Source organism: Diabrotica undecimpunctata, chromosome 5, assembly GCF_040954645.1.
Source record: "Diabrotica undecimpunctata isolate CICGRU chromosome 5, icDiaUnde3, whole genome shotgun sequence".
NCBI lineage: Eukaryota > Metazoa > Arthropoda > Insecta > Coleoptera > Chrysomelidae > Diabrotica > Diabrotica undecimpunctata.
In genome coordinates this window covers 145,181,704-145,206,197 of record NC_092807.1, presented here as the reverse complement: position 1 = coordinate 145,206,197, position 24,494 = coordinate 145,181,704, and the positions used below count along the sequence as shown (strand labels likewise).

At 32.0% G+C, this 24,494-nt stretch overlaps 1 protein-coding gene across 2 annotated transcripts; it reads right to left on the bottom strand.

Moving 5' to 3' along the window:
- Positions 1–203: 203 nt before the first annotated feature.
- On the bottom strand, positions 204–20,630 carry LOC140441937 (heparan-alpha-glucosaminide N-acetyltransferase-like). 2 transcript variants are annotated; one of them, XM_072532946.1, is made up of 8 exons: positions 20,139–20,630; positions 16,694–16,794; positions 16,516–16,637; positions 13,125–13,357; positions 12,165–12,423; positions 10,935–11,211; positions 10,184–10,308; positions 204–3,140 (listed from the first exon to the last, which is right to left on the bottom strand). In XM_072532946.1, the coding sequence occupies exons 1-8, from the start codon at positions 20,384–20,386 to the stop codon at positions 2,778–2,780; spliced, it is 1,728 nt and encodes a 575-aa protein (XP_072389047.1). In that variant the 5' UTR covers positions 20,387–20,630; the 3' UTR covers positions 204–2,777. The 2 variants fall into 2 exon arrangements, with proteins under 2 accessions (XP_072389047.1, XP_072389048.1); XM_072532947.1 differs by having other exon boundaries at positions 13,125–13,336; positions 20,139–20,629.
- Between the last annotated feature and the right edge of the window lie 3,864 nt (positions 20,631–24,494).

Below are 24,494 nucleotides of genomic sequence, written 5' to 3'. Positions count from 1 at the left end.
TAGTTCGTATTCTTCACGAAGTTATCGGGCAATTTCAAAAAGCTGATTAATATGATTCAGTGAAATGCACTCATTCAGTTGGTGTTTACTATTAAAACTAATCAAATAATCAATATGAATTGAGGATTAAGAGGTTAATTAAAAATCTTCTACAATACATAATTTTATTAAACACTAAAATTAAATAAGATAGGAAATAAATACCTGTTCAAGATTACTCATGGTTTTGTTCAATTCTGCTTTAACAATGAACCGCATCAACTGTTTTGTCTTTAAATAACAAATACCAAATGTGAAAATTGAGAAAAAACAGCCAAAAACAGAATTCAACAGACCTAAATAAAAATGTTACAATATTTAAAATAAACATAAAAAGTACTAAAATTACATTTGAATGATCAAAAAGTAAGTACATAGGTGAAGTTCTCTGTCTCGTCCAGAGATCGCAACACTATTCGAATGATTTTCCTCTTACATTGGTACAAGTGTTTGAAGGACTGTAGGAAGTCGTTTGAAGTAGTTAAAATGAGCGTGGTAGAGAAAAGTGTATCACCTTCAAATTCCACAGTGATACATTTCTGTAAGATCTTCATATAACAAAGGTTGCATAAGATGTATGCAGCGTGAACTCAGTGCGAATCACACACGCATTTGCATGGCCGTTCAAGAAAAGCTTTCCGTGTTTTAAGAAACGCTAAATAACATTTTGCGTCGATATTTTACAATGGATTCACTATTACCAATTAATATAAACAGTCATAGAAGGATGACGCTGGTGGGGACGATTTTTTTCCGTTTTAACTGTAAATAAAAAAATTTTGAACACGGTCGATAGGGCGCTGATCAAACACACAATTATTATCCTTGTGGATGTGGGTCAAAGACCAGATCGATTTTTTTTATTTCTGGTATATCATTTTATTTTTATATTACGCCATTTTTTAAACACTTTACAACAATAAATATAAGAAATTCATAGCTACACATAAAATATTGAATTTTTTGTACACAAAGATATCCGAATTTATTATAATAAGTACTTCTAAGCGATCAGATCAGAAGAGATCAATACTTTTTTGCATGAAAAAATCGCGGCATAAATTTAATTTGTTTATGAAAGCTGTCAATATTCGTTGCTTTATAATCATGCTTTAATTTCATTAAAGCAAAACCATTTGAGTTTCATTTTATTTCGATCAACAGATAGCCAATTTTGTCAAGCACGCAAGAAAATTACGCCAAAGATTCAGTAATCTTTTAATGAAGATGAGACTCGTTGCGCTATTTCAGAAAATTTAACAATAAAATATTTCAATAGTATCTACTTCTTCTTGTTGTGTCATACTCGATTATCGTGCGTTGGCTATCAAATTGGCTATACTAATTTTATTGACGGCAGCTCCCTCAGGTTCTCTCAGGTACAAGTATTAGTAAGTTTTATTATTCAGTTTTTTGTGTAAAAAAACAAAATATTTAGACATAATTAAATTGTATTCGATGTCATAATATTAATTAAAATTGATTACACTTTTATGTAAACTTTATTAGCCGTGGTGAACACTCTGTAACTCGCCCAGAACTTAATCTTAAAACCAATTCCAGAAATTTGTATATGAACTTATCAAAAATTGACTATCAGCGCCTCTATCGGACGGATTACAAACATTTCTGTTTTTTTGTTTACACTTTGGCACCGTCTGAATCAAGGAACACTTTTTTGTTTAGCGTTAGCATTCTATAAGCATCTATATTCGTTGCTATGCGACTACCCTATGGACTAAGCTGTGGACAGGAGCCGGTTTCGCAGTTCCGAAGAAAATGAGGCAGCATTTCGCAGCTCGGCGAGACAGGCCATGGTAAGCTACTTCTAATGAAACTGAAAGAAAGCATTGGTGAAAATAGACCCGGCGCAAAAGAAAAATATCCTTTCTGTGGCAGATTCGCCTGCCCAGAAATGAGTTTTGGCAATGGTGAAATTGAAGGACCTGGTGAAATATGGTAGATAAAAGATTTACCAGAGAATATAATTAATTATTCGAGAAATTTCAAGACATAAGTAATAATTCAATGAAGTAACTCAAGTAAATTAAGTAGAAATACTTAGTAGCACTGACTCTGTGTGCTACAAAAATTTTTATTATACTACAACAATTGAAGGTGACTCATCTACAAATTGAACTAATAACTAACGGCAACAATGTTAAACGTCAGAAGTTAATGCTTACCGGCAATTACCGGTGTTATCACTTACTTGCCAATGTGGATAAGTGAAAAGTAAGATGGTTCCATAAAAATTGCTCCCCTAACAATATACCTTCTCCATACCGGTGCGATTCACGAGCGAATAGTTGAAATCAACAACTTCAAATTTTATAGAGATACTTTCGATTTAAATGGGCCACACTGTATAAAAATGTAACGATGAAGATTTTAAATACGGCAAGCTATACAGTACATTTCTTAAGACGAAACTAAACGATACCTTCAATTGAATAAAAAACTAAAAAATTAAATAAAACATTTCTAGCTGTGTACCAAATTAATAAACATTAGAATATTATTGTTTAAACCGAAAGTTTTATTATTTAAAAATAAATGTAATTTTAAATACCTTCCGTTTAAATGGTATAAAACTATCAACCTATGCTAAAAATAAAGAAAATATACCCTATTTCTAAAACGCTGATCAGTCAATGCTATATCTATTTAGAAATAATCAGTGGTTATTAACAATAAACAACGTTATATACATTATTACTATATCACAAACTCGACTTTTATATTTTGAAAAATATGTTATGCTTGTACATCCAAATTGAAATACAAAACCATAAGAAGGTGCCCCATAAATTCATAAATAGATAGGTACCATGGGTGATAGCTGTCGGCTTCCATCCGAAAGGAAACGTATTTTTCATGAGCTCGTGTCCAACATAGACAATGATGGGATTCATGCCTGGGTAGAACAACGGCCTGCCACCCCATTTCCTTAAAATGTCTACAAATAAGTATAGACCAGCTTGAATTAGGAACGCCATACCAGCTGTTACAAATGTGTATGAAAGAGACCAGAGTTTCTTATTTAAAGGAATGGGGCCGTCGTTTATAGAGAATGTACAAAGACCTCCACCAAGAAGTCCCTACAAAAAAATATAAATAATAAAATATAAATATTAGTTACCAAGAAAAAAAATTGTAATTGTTTTTTTAATGGTAACTTGTATTAGGGATTTATGAGCAGTGGTCTGAAATTGTTTCTGCTTGACGTTTCGTCTGCAACTGCGATAGACATTATCAAAGACGATGTTGGGACGGGCAGATATAACTCCCGTATCGAGTTCGATAATATACTCGGTTCGCTATTCCCAGTCCGAACTGTCTCTCTAGTGAATTTAGTAATTATTTTTTTGCCAAGTTAGTTACTTTTTGACAGAATAAAAGTGGCTGGAAATTAATATACAACCAAGCACACGTACTCATATCCAATATTATTAGTAAACAAAAATAGTAAATAAAATAGAACTTTACGAATTACCGACAATCAATATTTATTTATTTGCACCATATAATAAAAGTTATGTTAAATTATAACAACTTAAATATATACTACCCAAAATTTGATGGGTTTAGTATAAACTTCCACTATTTAGAATAATTCTTCTTTTTTTAAAGAAAGAAGTCTGCAATAGTAAGATACTTGAGCTATTAATACTGAGAGGTAGGAATTGTTGTGTGGTAGGTTTCCGACAATGAATCTGTCAAAATATGCCCGAGCTAAGCCAATGCAGTATATCTGCAGCACTTGCAGACGAAGCATCGAGAAGAAACAGTGGTAAAACCTACATTTTTAAGTAAACAAATTTTTATATCAGCAAAACAAAAGTCAACGAATGTAGGTTTTTGCGGCCAGTGCTTTGTAATGATTAGACCAGGGGACTAATGATTTTCCCATAACACTCGTTGATCCAGGTATCTAACGTCTGCCTTTGATAAATTAGATGATAACAGTATGTAATGCCCAAAATATGCAAAAGATTAAACGTTATTTTTAACTTATAAACAATATACAATAGCTATACATTAAACAATATACAATAAATGGAAAAGTGACACAATTGTGCTGAAAAAGCATAGAAAATTCTTTAAAATAAGGGTTTGTAAATTTATTTTTGTTAAGGCTGTACATTCAAGCCGCAGTTAAAATGAGTGGCATTCAAATAAACTAACGTTTAACAATTCTTTGAGTAGATGGCAGCACGTGCATCATATTCTATTATTTTAATTTTCACGAAATTTAATTCTCTGAACAGCGACATTGTTGCCAGTGATTCTAAGCACTACAACTTACGATCGGTACAGTTCGCTCTCAATCGGCAGTATTCTTCAACGTACGTTGATATTAGAGATTAGTTGAAGTTTCACAAATTTTAATTTTCGGATTGGATCATTCGATATAATTTTTGTATCGTGTTATTTATTTACCTTTGAGGTTAAGTTGCTGTATTGATTTTTAAGTGTTGTTTTTTGTTTTATAAACATTTTAAACAGTGTATACCAGTCTCATCATCATTTTGGCTTTACAACTCTGCGTGGATCCCAGCCTCCTCAAGAATTTCTCTCCAGTCGTCCCTATCCATCGCCAAGCACGTATTCCCTTATTTCTCATGTCTTCATCGATGTTATCAAGGAACCTTGTTCTGGGTCTTCCTCTTCTTCTCTGACCAATGGGTATATCAAGGAGCGTTTTTCTAGCTGGGTCATTTTGTTCCATCCGAATTACATGTCCTATCCACCTCAGACGTCCTATCTTAGTATGTTTTACGATATCTGGTTCCTGGTATATTCTATAAAGTTCGAAGTTGTATCGTCTTCTCCACACAATTGTCGATTTACCAACTCTGAAACCAGCCTGGTCTTTTCCTACTATCCGTTCTGCATATGGTGCCATACAGTGACATAGTACTGTGGAAAATATTTTATATGCTGGATTAAGAAGCGTAATTCCTCTGTGGTTAGAGCATTCAAAGATATCTCCTTTTTTGTGTATGCTGCAAAGTATTTCAATATTCTAATCATTGGGGAGGGATTTCTGTGTTCATATTTCTTTTGTAAGCTGCTGTAATGCCATTATAGTATCATGGCCACCTTCATTATAGAGTTCATCTAGGAGATTATTTATTCCGAGTGATTTGTTTCTGTCTAGTTTTTTAACTGCATCTTTAACTTCAAGAATTGTTGGTGGTTCCTCTTTCTTGTTGTTAATAGGTCGAAACTCTGACTTCTGCATTGTCTTGTGGTTGACTTGAATTCTTTTATGTTGATGTTAACTTTCTTATAGAATGCTCTGAATTCTTTCTCTCTGTTGAGGTTTTCTATATACTTAAGTTCCTTATTTTATTTAAGTGGTTTCATTTTTTCTTCTGTGTATCCTCTTTTCTTCTCTTCTCTTTGTCTGGTAATTCTCTACAATTGTTCTAGTTCGTCCGGTAATCATCTTTCAGTGTGCTTTATTTTTTTCTTTTGCTGCATTCATCGTCATTTTTACGGGCACAAATTTCTGTTCCTATTTCATCTTTCGCTGCTGCTTCAATGTCTTCCTTTATTCTGGTCCAGTAGGAGCCTATATCTGTCTGGCCTTCTTCATTTACATTTTGATTCCTTAGCCTGTTGGTAATGTTTTCCTAGCACCGTTCTGCAATTGTCCATTTTTGAGAAGTATTGAAAGTAAATGTAAACACTAAAAAGTGTATTTATCCTACTATACACATTTTTAATTAATATCAAACAATTCAATATTCAATTCATATATATATATATATATATATATATATATATATATATATATATATATATATATATATATATATATATATATATATATATATATATATATATATATATGCCTAAGGAAGCCTGTTATGATTTTTAACTGATTTCTGCTTTTTTTCTGAAAACCCACATTGTCGCTTGACAAATAAAATAGCCAAATAACGATATTTAAGACAATTAATCGATAATATTTAAATTTATTTGTGCAGCGTGACGATCTTCCACTGGCCATGTCTCATTCTGTGTATTGTACGTTTATCAATTTGATGCATTTTAATGAAATCGGATATATGTTTTTGCCAGAGATATGTAAGACAGGGGATATGACATACGGTTAAATAGATGGGATGGGTTCGCCATATTGGTGAGTATCTGACAGATTGTTGTTTGTGTCGAGTAGTTCTGTGCATAGAAATTTAATTTTAAAAATATTTTGAGCTTATTTTTGTACGGTTTTTACGTTTATTTAAAGTGAAACTATTATGACATCGTGTTCTTTTATTTTATGTCCAAATAACACTCGTAATAATAAGAAAATCTCCACTGGAATATTTTTTCATAGGTTAGTATGAAATTGTAAACAGTGTACAGGGCGGTATTACTTCCGTTTTTAGTGATGCCGCGTGTAAAAAGAACATGTAATCTTTTTAATTTGGTTTATGTGGTTGTAGATTTCCTAAATATGTTGAAAGGAGAAATGCCTGAATACAGTTCGTAAATAGTGTGGGAACTGGGAACCTTCAAAATTTAGTAAATTGGACAATATAATTATAATTACACCTGGACATTACACAGTATACAACTTCAATTGTACATTACACTTGCTTTCATTTGCAAATAAATAAGTTTGTATAGGTGTGAACAAAGAAATTTCAACTAGAAGGTTCTTGATATTTTGTATAAAGTACTAGTTAAAAATTAATCACATTTTTGTTTTGGCCATTCTTTAAATATGTACTATTTGACATTTTTTTTGATGTAACAATAGCAGTTTTTTGCGTTTAAAAATATGATTTATGCTTTTTTTATAATAAAGCTACTTTATTTGTGTACAAAATGAAGTTTCAGTCAGCTTATAAAAAAATTTTGGTGCATGTTGAACTGAAAAATAAATTTAGTGGTAACTGCTTTCCTTTAGAAGATTTAAATATTTTAAAATGCAATCCCACCGATCACATTAATCTCACTTCCAGAGAATATAGATTGAGTAATAGTTATGATACTGATGTGTCAGTAGATATAATTCATGATCACAGCTATATCAATCCTTTCTCTCAATACTCTAAGAGCATAACTACATACATTGCTGGTTATGTTGTGTTTTACTTACAAAAAAGATTAGTCTGTAGTGAATGTTTAAGCGCCTTAGTAAGTGTCACTCGGAACAACTTTTTATTTTCATTTATTGATAAAAAAAATAAAAAAGGATTGCAATATCCATCTGAAAGTGTAATTGATATATGCTTTATGGCTGAGACAATTTTAAAAGAAATCCCTTCTCCAACTTGTATGAGTACAAACGATTTAGTTACAAAAGTTTTACGGAGGTACATAAACAAAGACATCTTTTTAAATTTACTTAGTCATAGCATTGATCAACAATTCTCAGATAATCACAGAATACTCCTAATAAAGGCAGTAGCAAGCCGCTATATTGATATTAGGATGTTCTATATGTGCAAGAGTAAGACTGACAAATCTCTCAGTATGAGACCTCTTATTAATAAAGTGGTATTATTTAGTGGACACTTTAGTGGAATTCAAATTGTTTAAAAAAAAAATAAAATAAAAATATTGTTTAAAAATTCTTGTAAACATTGTTAACATCAATATAATAAAGCTCTTTCATTTTTCTAATTTTTATTCGAGGGCTCGATATACCATCATATTGTGAGCTAGTTTTTGTACCAGCTTTATACATAGGATGAGTGTCTCAAACTTTATATGTTACGGAAAATAAACGAAAATCCGGTGAATATCGACAATCGCCTGTTGAGTTAGTTATTGTTGACAGTTGCAACAGCTAAAAAGTAGTATTTTCAACCGTTTAAAATATCCCGCGACTTTGACACTAGCTATAATATCCCTTATCATAGGCTCGCATTACTGGAAAAGGGATCTTTATACGCAGATATAACAATATTGTTCTGAAGCTATTTTCTTGTGGCATTTTAAATTAATTACTATTTAAATGGGAATAAGCCACAATTAAAGGTTAAAATACGTTTATTGACGTTTCAATTTCCACTTCGGAAATCGTTCATATTTTGAGAACGATTTCCGAAGTGGAAATTGAAACATCAATAAACGTATTTTAACCTTTAATTGTGGCTTATTCCCATTTAAATAGTAACAGATATAACAATTCCATAGAAACCACAATAAGTTAAAAAAGGATAAAGAACACGGCATGTCTTTGATACAATTCTTTAACTACCTACCTATACACAATAACTAATTTTTATATTTTTTATATAAATATATAAAATAATTATATATAAATATATAATTTATATTAATAGTACATGGAACTAACATATCTAAATGTATATACTTATGTAAGTGCACTTGCTTATTGTTGTTTTTTACTTGTATGTAAATGTTATAATTTTAAAACCATATCATTGACTGGTTTTGTACATTTTTTTAAACTTTATGTATGTAATAAATTTTATAATTATTATTAAAGTGTACTTGAAGAGTACTAAACATGAAAGTAATTTTATTCCAAATAACTATTATTAATCTAACTCAATGCTTATTCAAATACAGTAATTACAATTTGCATTAATTTGAATCCGGACCTGCCCGTCGCCATATTGGAGAGTACATCCTGTCAAATTAAGTGGTCCCATTTAGTAGATTCAGAAATCGTTTGTGTCATATCCATGCCCGGGTATCTCTTATGGGAGTGACAGTCCTCTGAAATTTGTATTTCCTAAGGACACCAGAGGGCGTAGCATTCATAGCAAAGCTTCGTGACTGCGCAATACCGCAACCAACAAAACAAGTACGCCATTTTTATTGTGGTTTCGACACAGTGTTTCGAGTTGTATTATTTGCGATTAAATAATTGTTTGCTTTTTTGCCATCATATTTAAATAATTACGGTTTTTAACTGTTGCGTTAATGGTTGTAATAATTACAATAAGGATGCTCAAATGCATATTTTTCCAAAAGATAGGGCGGTAAGTAGAAAATGCTGATATAAGATTTTATTTATTTTTTAATAATTGCCTTAAAATGTCCGATGTTGTCCCAAGCTTCTTTCTTTCACGTTATGATGTGTATTAGAATTGTTGCCGATATAGAATTAGGTAAAAGTTTTTTAGGAATTAAAATTATCGCCATTAAAAATGTGGCAATTCTTCAATGTTTCAAGAACTTTTTCTACAAAACTTTTGTTTATTTGTCCTTTTGTAAAGCACCTCTAGAAATATACTATGTAACATTATTTCACAGAAAATATTAAAAACAAACTATTTATTTTTTAGCTTTATGATATTTGGATTAACAAAATTGGCAGAGAAGACTTGCACAATTCATTTTGGACCAGAAACCCGCTATGTTGGATTGAGATATAAGTCCACCTTGAAATGTGATGCTATTCCTTCTCTGTTTCTGTGTTGTAATTTATAGAAACTACAGAATAGCCACTGTTTAACCAACTACATTTAAATACATGTAATTAATGTTTATATAAAAACGTAAAAAAGAAAATAAAGTAGAAAAAGAACCAACGTTTGTTTTATTTTTGTAATCAAACCCTCAATATTAATCTTTATATTTGAAGAATTACGAGAAGATTTTTTAAAAAGATGTTGCTTTCCTAAGGTCGCCAGATGGCGCATTGTCCAGAAATTACCTACACAGTTTCCTATCTATTCAGTAATATATATTCTTTATCTATGGTCATATCCCCTCTCTTACATATCTCTGGTTTTTGCAAATTGTATACCTTTTGATACCAAACTTGACACACGATGTATTTATCTTCTAAGATAATATCTTATGTTCTATTTTACTTATGTTCTATAGGGTTCTTTCTTAGACCAAGGCGAATGAAACTATGTAACAAGTTTAACTTTTCTAGGATTTTTCATTCACGATTTATCGCACAGACAAACAACGACAAGATTTTAAAAAGAACAGGTAAGGCCCTGTCCTTCTTGATATTATGTTGACAAATAATATTTTAAAATACACTTACTTGCATTTTATGAATATCTAATAATTTCTATATAATACCAAGGCATATTACCTAATCTGGATTGAATCTCAGATTTGTTATGTACGAACAAGGTGATATGTCGAAATATCTAACGAAAATATTAAAAGTATCCGTTGTACTTACAAGTATAATGCCCCAGGTTATCCATCTATACATTTTTCCTCTAACGCCCTCATACGTTCTTAAGATTCTTCCAGCTTGAACGCCCAAATATACAGTAAGGATGGATGTCAATGTTCCAAGAAAACCTAAAATTGTTGGTAGTTACATTTTAGAAAATAATTTACTGTCTTGTTATGAATAACAATATCCAATACATCAAATAAGAAATAAATGTAGGGAAATGTTGAACTATTTTGCAAATCATATGACAAAGTAGTAGATTTTATAATATCCCAATCAGATATTTATTATCTGACTGGGTAGTGATTAGTCTTACTACATATATTATTGTATTAACATTATTGTATACAAGGTTGAAAATCTAAGAACTTAACAGATACGGTTTAATTTTAGATTGAATGTTCGAATGAAATAGACAGAGAATATTTTACGTATATCAGCTACAGTCTATTTTAGGTCGTTGGTAAATGGGATAACAGGTTTTATATATATATATATATATATATATATATATATATATATATATATATATATATATATATATATATATATATTCTTTACAATGTTTTTGTTTTACCTTTGGACTTTGGAATTATTGTAAAATTTAGTTAGATCTATTTTAATGGAATAAAGTTTTAACAGATCAGTGAATGAAGTTTCAACAGAAAGGTATGTAATGTATGTTTCACAACATATATAATATTGATTTCATTTTCAAGAAAATGAACGAATAAATACTATTAGTTCTTACCTTCAGGATCAAACTTGTCTTTAATTTCATACACTTTCTCCAAATTATGATCTGAATACAAATGATTTCCAAACAGTTGTCGATCAATATATCCAGCAACACCACCTGTACAATTGTAATGTACTCCACCATCTTCCAATCCACCTGGCCCTATATAACCTTTGCCACAACCAGGAACTTCGGTAAGAAAAGTTACACAGGTGTGAACAAAAACTAAAGATGATATTACTATCCATTGGGGCCATGACGAAAGGAGGTCTGATGCCCAGTTAGTCGTCTAAAATAGTAACAAATTAAATTTGGTATATTTCATTTTTTCTAATAAAAAGGTTCTTGATAGTTCAGTAGGCATACATTCTTGGATAACTGCTTTAATTTTTACCAAAAATTTACAACAATGAAAAATATAATAAGGTCCATTCGCTCAACTCGGGCATATTTTGACAGATTCATAGCTGGAAACCTACAACACAAAAGTTCCTAGCTCGCAGTATTAACAGCTTAAATAAACTTTTATTACAGACTTCTTTCATTGAAAAAAGAAGAAGTATTATAAATAGTGGAACTGTATACTAAACCCATAAAATTTTGGGTAGTATATATTTAAAAAATATATTTCAGTTGTTATAATTTAACATAACCTATTTATTATATGGTGCAAATAAATAAATATTGATTTTCGGTCATTCGTACAGTTCTATTTTATTTACTATTTAGTTTGTTTACTATTAATATTGGCTATGAGTACGTATGTTTGGTTGTATAGTAATTTCCAGCCACTTCTAGTCTGTCAAAAGTAGCTAACTTCGCAAAAAAATAATTACTAAATTCACTAGACAGTTCGGACTGGGAATAGCGAACCGACTATAACAGGTATCTGGAATAAAGGAGAAATGTCAGAAAATGACATATCGCAATATTATAGCCTCTCTATGTAAGAAAGGATATTCTAAATTATTAACACTAGGGGGCGATGTCATTACTGAATTTTGGGAATAAAATGATCGCCGAGGTAGTGGGTAGAAGACTTAATTCGACTACTGCAGTTATCTTAGATGATTAGTGTGGTTTCAGACGTAAGAGATTCATGACTGACTAAACCTTGCCGTTGAGACAAATGTTATTTACAAATATTGTTATGGATGACTAGTTGCTTCCTCAAATTTTCTTATAGAATTTATAATAAGTAACTGAAAGTGAATAATATTAAAAAAAAGGAACCTAACTTACCTCAGTTTCAGATCTTTTAATGAAGCAAACTTCTATCAGGCCTACAAACATATATGTCAAACCAATTCTCTGAAGTACACCTGGTATTCGAAGATCGGCGATTGTCGACAAATTTTTGTTTGAATTCAGTAGAAATCCGAGAAGAATCAGTATAAGAGTTCGTCTAATGATTTGAAAAACCATAAGTCGTCTTGGTACAAGAGCTCTCAGTTTATTTTGAATAGATATAGTCAGTGATAACCCCATTAACCACAGAAACCTAAATACGAATATAATATTAATTAATTTGAATAGGTCAAAGTATTACTCCAATTGCCCATTTAAATAAATAACGTCCCAGAAAGACTGTAGCATTTTTTTCCACTCTGTATATCACAAAAAATTGCTAAGAGGTTTTAATTTGCGTCTTAAAAATCTTCGAAAAGAAACAATTTAGCGTCTCTTCGAATAAGGATCACAGATAAATAGATGGCTATACGGGAAAATCAATAAATTGAAACGTTTAAGCTTTTTGACTCTTTAGTACTAGTACGAAGTGCCAACACAAAATTGGAACGGAAAGTTTTCTCCTCTTAGTAAAAATCTTAAATAGGAAGGCGAAACAAAAAGGCCAAAAAAAAATTAGTTAAGATAAGGATAGATTAGACAAAATAAAAAAATTAAACAAGCTAATGAAACTTGATTTGATTTGCTTAAACAACGTTTTTTACTAGTAAAATCTCATTTAGACAAAAAGACGATCCGATTATCAATTTTAAAGCTACATTAACATATTGATTACAAATAATTAAGTCTTTCTAATTCATTGATGCAAAAAAATGGTTCTGAAAAAAATTTAAATACTTTTAGGTATATCTTACTGGAACAGCAATATTTAAATAAGCCCCCTTTCATTTATCCCTTATTCTCCCTACTTAAAAGCTATTGAATACTATATACAAGCATTAGAGACATACTTACCAAGGGAATACCAAGTCAGCAATGGTTAAACCATTCCAAACAGAGTGTTTAAAAAACCAGTACTGCCCTCCTCCATAATTGACAAATATCATTAGTCCAATACACAAACCTCTAAATGTATCAACAGATTTTAAGCGATTAGGGTGTTTGACCAAAGCTATTGGTGGTCGTTCAAAAACAACTGGTGTTCCTGCTGACGACCCAATCAAATCCTGAAGATTTAAAATGCGATACTGTTTTTACTTATTTTTTCCATTCAAGAGGAGCATAAAAACAATTTGTAACTACCGATAAGTATCAAAAAAGCAGAAAATGTTTATCTTACTCTTGTATTAAGTATAGTTTCCATATTATAGGAACCAAGTTATCATAAATATGAAGTGTTAAAATGAAGACTTTATCAGAGTAAACACGTAAACGTAAACACCTACATGTACTTATCAGATTTTTATAGTATACATATTCCGTGACCCTTACTATAAGTAAAGCCACAGTTAGAATGCAGTGTTGGTCTTACGGCGAGCAGCGATGCTGCGCATATCGGCACAGTGGTAGGTGTATGGTAGTTTGGCGATAGACTGAGAAATCAGGACCGTACGGGCTTCGTTTCAAAAATCTTTACTCGTTAATTTAACTGAGTTAAATAAAGGAATAAACAAAAAAAAAACAAATGAATTCTATAAAAAATGCCTGTATACATAAAATATCTAATACCTCGTAAATATTTATATACATATATACAAAAAAAAATGCAAGTAGTTTACCCTATACGACACGATAAATATATATACATAAAATACATAAGAAGATCATAACTGAAATGTACTGTACGTACAGTACTAAAAAACAAATGAGCATTAAATCTGAGATATTTCTTGTTAATTAATACTAATTCCAATCCATATCTAAATCGTGATCATCCTCTGAATCATCTCCTATATTAATTATCGCCGGTTCAATATCTTCCTTGCAAATTGTCCACCGCAAACATCTTTTCTTCTACTTTCTTGACGTAGTTCACATAATTATGCCACTGCTCTTTAGATACACGTTGGTAAGCTTCTTTTATCAACCGTTCTACCGTTTTTTCTTTAAAAATCGAAGTTGTTTGAAGCCACATGTCTTTTCATTTGACTCCACACCATCTCAATCGGGTTCAGCTCGCAATGGTAAGGCGGCAGTCTCAAAATCTTAACGCCATATTTTTCCGAAATTGTTTCAATTTTATACTTGTCATACTCGTCTCCAAATGCGGCCGCAGTATCCAGTAATTCACTTTTTAAAGAAATCGAAGAAAATGTTCTTTTCGATTATCCAATCCCTTATTTTCCTTTTGTTCCACAATTTTTTCGGGAAATCAAATTTGCGGGAGTGGTATGACGCGTTATCCAAAACGACGTTTTCTTTGTCTTTCTAGTTAACTCGGTCCATGCCACAAAACCAGTTTCGCTTCCAGCATGAAGAAGAACAAACCGAGGACCTCTTTGGGTTGGAACTTTCAGTCCAGCAGAGAGTCCTTTTATGAAGGCATCTCGTAGATTCTTGTACGTTGTGTCTTCCTCAATCCTTCCTTACATTATCCTTCTTCCTCAATGTTTTTATTTGTCTGAGGTACTTGTGTCTTCAGGATATGATATCTTTACTTTCCATCATTAACGAATCTCAACCTCTTTTACCATATTCAAAACTCATGTCATTGAGTAGCCTACGAAATGTGGTTTTTGAAAAAGCTAGTAGGCCCTCATCATCCTTAACTCTGTCCATTATTCTGTCGACGGTTGGTGGTATGTTTTCCAAAAAAAAAATCATGGACAATTTTCCTTATTCGAGATTTCACGCCCTCATCGTAAGTATTCGCACGTGAATTAGACTGGAAACTGTTTTTCTTCCTTTTGTGTACCGGTTTCAGTTCGCCTTGCTGGGCCTCTTCGCGGATGTCATAAATTTTGCGAACACTCACACAGCACATTTTCGAAATTTCTTCCACAGTAATAGTCAAGCTGTCACCATTTTTTAAGTTCAGATGATAGTTCAATACATTTAACACCACACGTTTTTACTTGTATACAAGAGTCATACCCTGTTTGAAATTCAGGACAGATACTGGCAACGGCTCCATGATTAGGTACTTTCATCCGCTTGCGAAAATGAAATAGAACTGAGCTTTCATAGTTTTTGGTCTAATGGACAGTACCCAAATCGACAAAGGGACATGTTTGCTTTGCGTGGACAATGGAGATTAAAACTGATTCTCCTAATGACTTTATAATGATCTTTATTTCCCAAAGAATGTGTTTATAATGGAAGCTATTGAAAATTGATAAATATAGATAAGCTGTTGAGGATTAACCACTTCGTATACACTCCACGCCTGGGCATCGTTCTGATGAAGTGGCAATATCCTGTTGGAGTATCTCATTCCATTGATTTGCGATGGCTCGAGTACTACTGAATTTGTCTCGTAGAACCAGAAGTCTTAATCGACGATCGACCTCCGTGACGTCCAGAACCCCTCGCTTGGTATCGCAGTAAAGAAGTTTATCGCAGTAAAGAATTTCCAAAGTTCTCTACCCTTGGTATTTTATTTGAGTCCATATGGGCTCAATAGAGTTCAGCTCACAGCGGAAAGGAGGGAGAAGGTGTATAATAATGTTCCTTTAACGCGCATTTCGCAGTAAGATTTAATAATTGAACTTTTAACAAATCACCAAATGGTATAATTGAGAGCCAATTTTAACAATGCCCCTTTTCGTAGTTATTGGTGACATGTTCAATAACGACGACATTAACTCCAATATCGAAGAAGTTTCAAATTATTCGAATTTTTGCGAGTCCAATTTCTCATGGGGGATTCGAAGAGTACAAACCATTGAGCCTCGTTGAGTAATATGAGCCTCTGTTTATTTGTTGATTTTTTAAATGAATTGAAGACGAAGTTCAAAATCGTGTCATACCTTGGAGACATTGATTTTTTACAAGTACTGTCTATACTATAAGATCAAAAGATAATTTCTTCTCTGTCTATAAGAACAATGTTCTTACATATTTTTAATATATCATGTTCACAATATTACATGTGATAAACTTGGCTGGCATAATTTTTTTTTCGGCTGCTTTATTAAATTGGGAAAGAAAACATGGAATTTCCACTGAGTAGCATATTTGGTGGCATCGTATAAATGAGTTACCTCCCTCCAGTTTCAATGATTTCAAGAGATAGATTATACCATTTACTTTCACTTTTTTTTTTAATTGTTTAGAACAGTTAACATCCTAATTCCAGATCTTCTTATTTATTATGTTAGTTTAGATTAAGACTTTAACTCAAGTTTCATATTTTACATAATGCAGTAAAAACTCATCAATTAAATAAAAATAATTACAAACTTACTTCCTCCATCTCTGTAGTCCATGTTAATAGTTGTCTTACTCTCCCACTGTTTTTATAAATACATTTTACCATATACCAAAATGTTCCAAATGAAAATAATATCACAAATGCCATGAGTATCGCTACAAAAAATTAATGTTTGAATATTTGCGAAGAAAACATTAATTAGATCACTTACGTAGATATGCATTGTCTGCTGGGTCTTTAATATAAATAGGGCCACAATTATTTGTTACATTCAGCCCATAACGATAATGTTCTTGAAGAAGTTGACGGTAACTAGAAAAATAACGTAATTAATTAAGCAGATGCAAAAAGTAACCTATATAGTAAGTACATTGTTTATTTATATAGTAAAATATTTTCAATAAACATGTATACAATGCCTGTATATTTTACAGTAATATGATATACTAAGTACCACAAGTACATGAAACAAGGTTTGCATATAATGAAGGTGTTAACCCCAATAAATATTGTTATTTTTCCCGAGATTTTTAGTTTTGTATTAATTTAACTAGTAGGTCTGATAGCCAAGCGGGATAGGCAGACGAATCTCTTTCACTTCACTGAGGGAGATCTAGTGAAATGATGGTTCAGGTTCTGACCAGAAACAAAAATTTATAATGCAGTAAGTAGTAAAAAATCTAAATGGATCTGCTACTGGACCACTCCATAGATCTCTATCAGACGAATCGTGTACACTTAAAAACAAAGTATAGATAAAATTATCTAGCATTTAAGAGTCTGACTCAGTGAGCAGCTATAAACAGTGGCGGAACTAAAATGGGGCAAAATAGAAACGTTAATAAAGACAATATGTTAGAAGTCTTAACATATCAGCAATAATCCCTCATTATTTTTGTTACAATTATTAACAAAACATAATAATATATTATATTTATTTTCGATATATCTCAGCTCAAATAAAACGAGTTTTTCGCATTGTTCCTTTTTCTGTTCTGACGTCTGCTAGAATAGATTGTTTCTTTCAGTATCTAAACACGTTTCGATATTTTGTTATCGCCAATTCTCCTCTTCCCACTATAAAACTTATCATTTTTACAACCAAAACTGCTCATGAATATTTTTTACTAGTAGCAACTGCTTCGCTAATTCATTAGAAAATACGTTTTATATCTACCTAGAATTGGGTCAGTAATGTTTATTTGTTTTCGGAACTCGTAAAAGAGTAATAAATCTTAAGCTTTATTGTTTTATTATTATGCAGTTTCTTCCTAAATGTATAAAAAAAGTGGATTTTTATAACTGACCGTTTGAAACGTTATGTTAAAATTCGTTAGTCAGTTGGAAATTGGCCGGTCGCTTTTTCCTATAAAATGTTGGAGTGGAGCGGCATTTCAGAGACTGCTCTTTCCGTTCCCATGCCAGACAGTAGGTACATCCCGGATCCTGGCCTTTCAACATTTGTGTAAAAAGACTACTCTTTCGGTTCCCGTGCCAGAGAGCAAGTACATCCCGGCCTCTCAAGAGACTTCGTTATCGGTTCTCGTCGAGACAGTCATCTAGGCAAAATTTTCTAACTTCATAGCAGCTTGATCACTTCTCTCGTAAATTAATTAAAAGCATAATTTCAATTCACTTCGCGAATACATATTTAATTAAAAAATTAAATATACCACTTACAAGAGAAGTCTTATACTTTGATGTTAAAGTTTTTTTTAACTAATATGGTATACAGCCAACTCCCAGGAATTATCCCATTTTAAAATTTTATTGTATTACTTATAATTTAAACATTTTATTTGGGGGTGGGCACAGCCATGCAGCCTTCAGGTAGAGCTGCAACGGCTAACAGCAAGAAATTGTTTTTAAATAATATTAGGACTAAATAATAATTTAATAATCATTTGCAATAAATTCTGTTAAAAAATATTGATTAAGTATAAGGTAATTTAATTATAAAACTCCTCTTAAACAATAAATACCATCTGATTCATGCCTTTATCTACAACAGATGAAAAATAAAATGTTATCTTTGAATCATACAGTCATGAGTCATATTCTTTACTGAAGGATCTGCAACAGTTTAATAATGTTATTAAAGTTATTATCTCTGTAATGGTTTCTAAACAAATATTTATATTTATATATTATAATACAAAATTTATCAACAAACCAGTATTTATACATTTTATTGGAATCAAAACCACTTAAATCAAACTATTTACTTAAAACAGGTTTTTTAGAAGAAAAGTTAAAATGAAATGTGATCCTCTTATTTTATATATGTAATATTATTTCAGTGTTGTACTTGAATTAATTTAAGATACCTAATAATTGGAGAGGAGTTAGGGGATGTATTATGTCACCATTACTATTTAATGTATATAGTGAAGCCATTTTTGAAGAAGCATTACTATCTCAAAGTGAAGGAATAATAATTAACGGAAGATCTATTAACAACATAAGATATGCAGATTACACCATGATTATGGCAAGCTCTGCTGAACAACTCCAATTACTGCTAAACAAAACAGTTTGTGTGAAAAATATGGATTAAAAATGAATATAAAAAGACCAAATACATGATAACAACAAAGAAAACAAATATACCAACAAACATACATTTGGGAAATGTATCGATAGAAAGAGTTGATAAATACAAATACCTAGGAAGCTGGATTTCAGACAATAATGATCAAATAACCGAAATAAGAGCCAGGATAGAAATAGCAAGAAATGCGTTTGTAAAAATAAAAACAATTCTCTACAACAAAGACCTTAGATTAGAACTGAGAGTAAGAGCACTGAGATGCTACATATTTTTGATACTGCAATATGGACTTGAAAGCTGAACATTAAAGCAAGAACACCTAAATACGTTACAATCCTTTGAAATGTGGTGTTACAGGAGGATGCTTAGAATAGCATGGACACAGAAGAAAACTAACATGGAAGTATTGCGAGAAATGGGCAAAGAATGAGAAATAATAAACACAATAAAAATAAGAAAGTTATCTGGGACATGTAATGAGGGGACAGCAATATGAACTGCTAAGGCTGATAATACAGGGAAAGATAAGAGGAGGAAGGAGTATAGGAAGAAGGAGAGTGTCATGTTTGAAGAATTTATGGGACTGGTTTAAATGCAGTTCTATAGAACTTTTCAGAGCAGCAGTAGATAGAGTAAAGATAGTGATGATGATATCCAACCTCCGATCGGAAGACGGCACTTAAAGAAGAAAAATAAATGGAACAATAACTTGGTTTAACAAACTAACACACGTAAAGTAAAAGTGTCAACATTTTGGCATCCACAATAAAATTTACAAAGTATAACTTATTGTGCAAAAGCGATTGATACAGATATAATGTTAATGCGTTTATGGCCTTGCACAAATTCAGTTCACAAATGTCAAATTACTTTGCACTTATCTATACAAAAATCCCAATGTAAAACATATTAAGTTTATAATGCACTAAAACTAAATAAATTTCCCATCGTCTTTGAGATTGTAGGGACCAATGGCATTTTGATGGAGAAACAATATTAATAGTTCAGCATAGTATGGGAAATTTGAGGATTACATGTATACATAAATCAGGTTTTAACTACCAAAATAATATAAGCAAATGTATAATTATTTAATACTACTTACTGGCACTTTGACTTGTTATTATTTAGATAATAATCTATTTGAAGCGGAGAGCTAGTCCTGACAAGAACAGAAGTCAAATTACTTGGCTGGAGAAGAGCTAAATTTTGAAAATCGCATTTGTAACATTCATCATATTGATATAAAAGTTGTACAGTCTCATTTAGTATATTGGTGATATCTAAACATGCTTCATCATAGGTTAAATTGGGTTGAGCAGCAAGACATTTCCTTATGTTATCAAATAACATTTTAAAATGTTATTCTTGCTTTTAGTAAAGCAATTGACTTCTATTGTATTTTATTGAAACATAGACTATAAAAACGCCTGCCTGACTCACTTATCCTTGATAAAAATTTATATTGTGTTTAATGTATCACTATCACTATGTCTTTTCTTTGTACTTTTCAGATATTTGTAATTAAATTTACGAAAACATTCGTCATCATCGCCCCCAGAAATAGAAAAACAAATAATACTGTTCGTTTATTATAATCAGTTCTAACAAATATTATCACTAGCAACCTGGTTTGTTCGTTAGATAATTCAAACACATACATTCTGTTCAGAACCGGCTTAAAAACTTGGGAATTTATGCTATGGATTTATATAGTGAAAGTTGAGCAATGGCTTAAATAAAAATTATTAACTTACTTGACTACGAACAACTAAAAATCATAATATTGGTTCGACAAAGAATCCAGCGTGTTTATAGAATGTTTTACATTAGTAAAACAGAATAATTATCACCAACTATAGAAAAAATAGATAAAATTAGAAAACAAGAGTGTCCCAAGAAGTTACATAGAATGGAAAAAATTAAATGGATCATGGGGGTAAAAGTTAGGTCAAACTAAAGGTTTTTTTATTCCAAATTCAACGGTGTACCACAATGAGAGTATTCATTTTAATAAATACGCAAACTAACATTTTATAGTTTTTACAAATTCACACGAAAAGCAAGTTAAGATTTTACTTAAATCGTTTTAATGCAACTACAAAAAGTAACAGCTATTGTCATTTCTTATGCTCACTCACTAATATGTTCATTGCAGTTTTAAAAGAGAATTTTGAAATATCGTGAGTTCATACAGTAGTAAAAATAGCTTTCCTGTTTACACCTAAGGAATACGTAAATATGTTGTTGATTTATGGTGAATGTAGGAAAAATCCTCGAAATGCTCAAGCCTTATACACGGAACGCTTTTCTGGAAGAAGAATACCGCCTTATGTAACTTTTGATATGGTTGAGGAGAAGAAGAGGAGGTTCATTTCCGAACGGTAAACATAGAGATCATGTCAAACCAATACAGACCGAACAAAATTTGGCGAATGTTTTAGCATACGTAACGATTAATCCATAATGACAAACACATATGACCCCAGACGTATATATAAATATAAATGGCAGTGAGATAGAACAAATCCAGGAATATATCTACATAGGCCAAATCCTGAGACTTGACAAAGAGAACCAAAGTGCGGAAATTACTAGAAGAGCAAGACTAGCATGGGCAGGATTTGGAAAACTTAGTTGGATACTTAAGAACCGCAAAATACCCCAATACTTTAGGAGCAAAGTGTTCAACCAATGCATCCTTCCTATCATGACATATGGATGTCAAACCTGGACCCTAACCAAGGCAAACATGAATAAACTAGACACAACAGAAAGAACAATGGAAAGAGCAATGTTAGGTATACGACTGTCAGATAAAAAGAGGAACGACTGCGTAAGATCCAAAACAAAAGTCGAGGACATAGCAACAAAAATTGCCAAACTTAAATGAAGCTTCGCGGGCCACACTGCTAGACAAAAAGACCAACGTTGGAATACTACAATACAACATTGGAGACCTTACGAAAGTAAACGACCAAGAGGAAGACCACAGATGAGATGGGTTGATGATATTAAAAGAATAGCCGGAACAAATTGGAAATATGTTGCTCAGGATAGAGACCGATGGAAGGAGTTGGGAGAGGCCTATGTTCAAACATGGACGACAGAAGGCTAAGAAGAAGAAGAAGAACGATTAATCCACATATGTCCATAAAGTCCATTGCTGCAGAAATTGGAGTGCCTTTAACTAAGTTCAAAGAAATTTACAAAAACCACCATTACCATCGATTTAAGGTGGGTTTGGTTCATGAATTGCGACCCACCGAATTGGATCGAAGACTAACATTCATCTCCATAATGCAATTGATAATACAAGATACTAATGACTTTTTAACTAGAATTTTGTGGAGTGATGAAGCTCTTTTCCATAACTCCCATTATTGGTCAGTGAAAAATTTGTACTGGTTAAGGGAAACTCGCTTTCAAACTAGATGGGGAATTAATGTTTGGTGTGGGTTATTTAATTTGCGTTTAATATGTCGATATTTTTTTGAATATTTAATTAATGCCACATTTCCAAACAGATGGATTGGAATTAACGGACCGGTCCGATGGCCTCCAAGATCGCCTGTGCTATCACCCTTAGATTTTTTGTATGGAGCTATTTAGAAGGAATCGAGTACACAAGCGAGTTGATTACACCAGAGATGATACATGCGGCAAGTACACGCGAACTGCTTAGCTTTAGGCGCTTGTATTGAAGCAGAATGAGGTCATTTTAAACACTTCCCATAAAATTATTTCACATTTTGAAAATTTAGCGAACTTATTTAAATTAATACCCTCATTGTGGTACACCGTTGAATTTAAGACAAAAAACTCGTTCATCTGACCTAACCTTTAATCCATTTAATTTTTTTCATTGTAATGACGTCACAGCACCCGTGATGCCGTCATAGATCTCATATATACATCAATTAATAGTGTTACAGGTCCAATTAACATTTCCCAATTTTCGATTAAAAATATTCATTACTTCCTAAATTAAAAACTGTTGAAAACATCTTGGAAAACCCTGTATAGCTAGTGTGTACCAAACGAATGGAGGACGAGTATAACAATACCAATACACAAGAGAGGAAACATGGTAACTCTCAAACTTTTAACAAGAATACTTGCCAATAAAATAAATGAAGAATGCACAATTAATTAGTGAAGGACAACAAGGCTTTCGACAAGATAGATTTACAATATACGCCGTATTCATAGCCAGACAAATATCTGAGAAAGCTTCGGAATATAATAAACCAGCATATATGTGCTTTATATATCTGACTGTGTCAGATTAGAAGATGTGTTAAGATTACTAAAGGAGAAAAATCCGCCTAACGAGATGATAAAGATAATTTAAAGAGATTAATACAAAGAACAAAACCGTAATAAAAATTGAAAATGAATTAATATCGGAAGTAGAAATCAACTCGGGATCCGTAAAGGTGATATTTTGAACCATTATATAATTTAGTAATGGACAAAATCATAGAAGAGATCAAAAGTACAGGACAAGTATATAAGATGGGAGGAAAACAAATAAAGATCCTCTGCTATGCAGACGATGCAATCTTAATCTCCGATAATGAGGATAACCTACAGCGATGAGCGCATGGTACAGACCGTCAAAATAGTGACGAAGAACTACAGCATGAAAATATCAGTAGCTAAGACCAAATAATTGCTAGTGTAAAGGAACTCAGAAGATGCAAAATAGTAATTAACGATGAAATAATTGAACAAGTCTTGAGATTCGAATATCTTGGAGTCGAACTCTCTAGCTAAGGAAATCTTAATGATTTACGAGATAGAAAGAAGAACACCGACACAGCGGAAACCAAGAGGATATCGAGAATACCAGAGATGAGAATGTTGAGGTCAACAATGGTGAAACACTCAGAGATAGAATACCAAATACATGTACCATTCATTCTCAAGACTCAAGACAAAAACTGCCGTCATTGGCATTGTGCGGAAAAATAGTTACTCTCCTGTCGTGTTAAACCACAATTAATTTTATTAAAAATTACATTTTTTATTTTTTTTTATTCTTCTTCTATCTTATTATTAGGCAATTCTGTCTGTTTTTGTTGTCTTGAATTGGGCGTTCATGTTTTATGGTTACTCCATCCTTTCCGTGTCAGATTACACTTCTACCAGACGGCGATTTGTTTCTTGGTATTCTGACTACACTATCGTCTACATTCTCTCTTACTATTAGTATCCAGTCGCCTCTTTTTTCCTCCAATTTGTTTGTTCCTCCATGTTGTATTGTTCAGACATCCTGCTCCTCTATTGGCTTTCTGTGTTTGTTTTAACTTTGTTTCCACATCACAGTAACTGGATAGTGTGATGTCTAAATAGTTAATTTCCATAATCTGTTCAAGGCAGCTTCCGTTAATTTCTATTTTATTTTATCGGTTTTGTTTAATTATTAAATCGAAAGATCGAAGTATTAAAGTGTTCC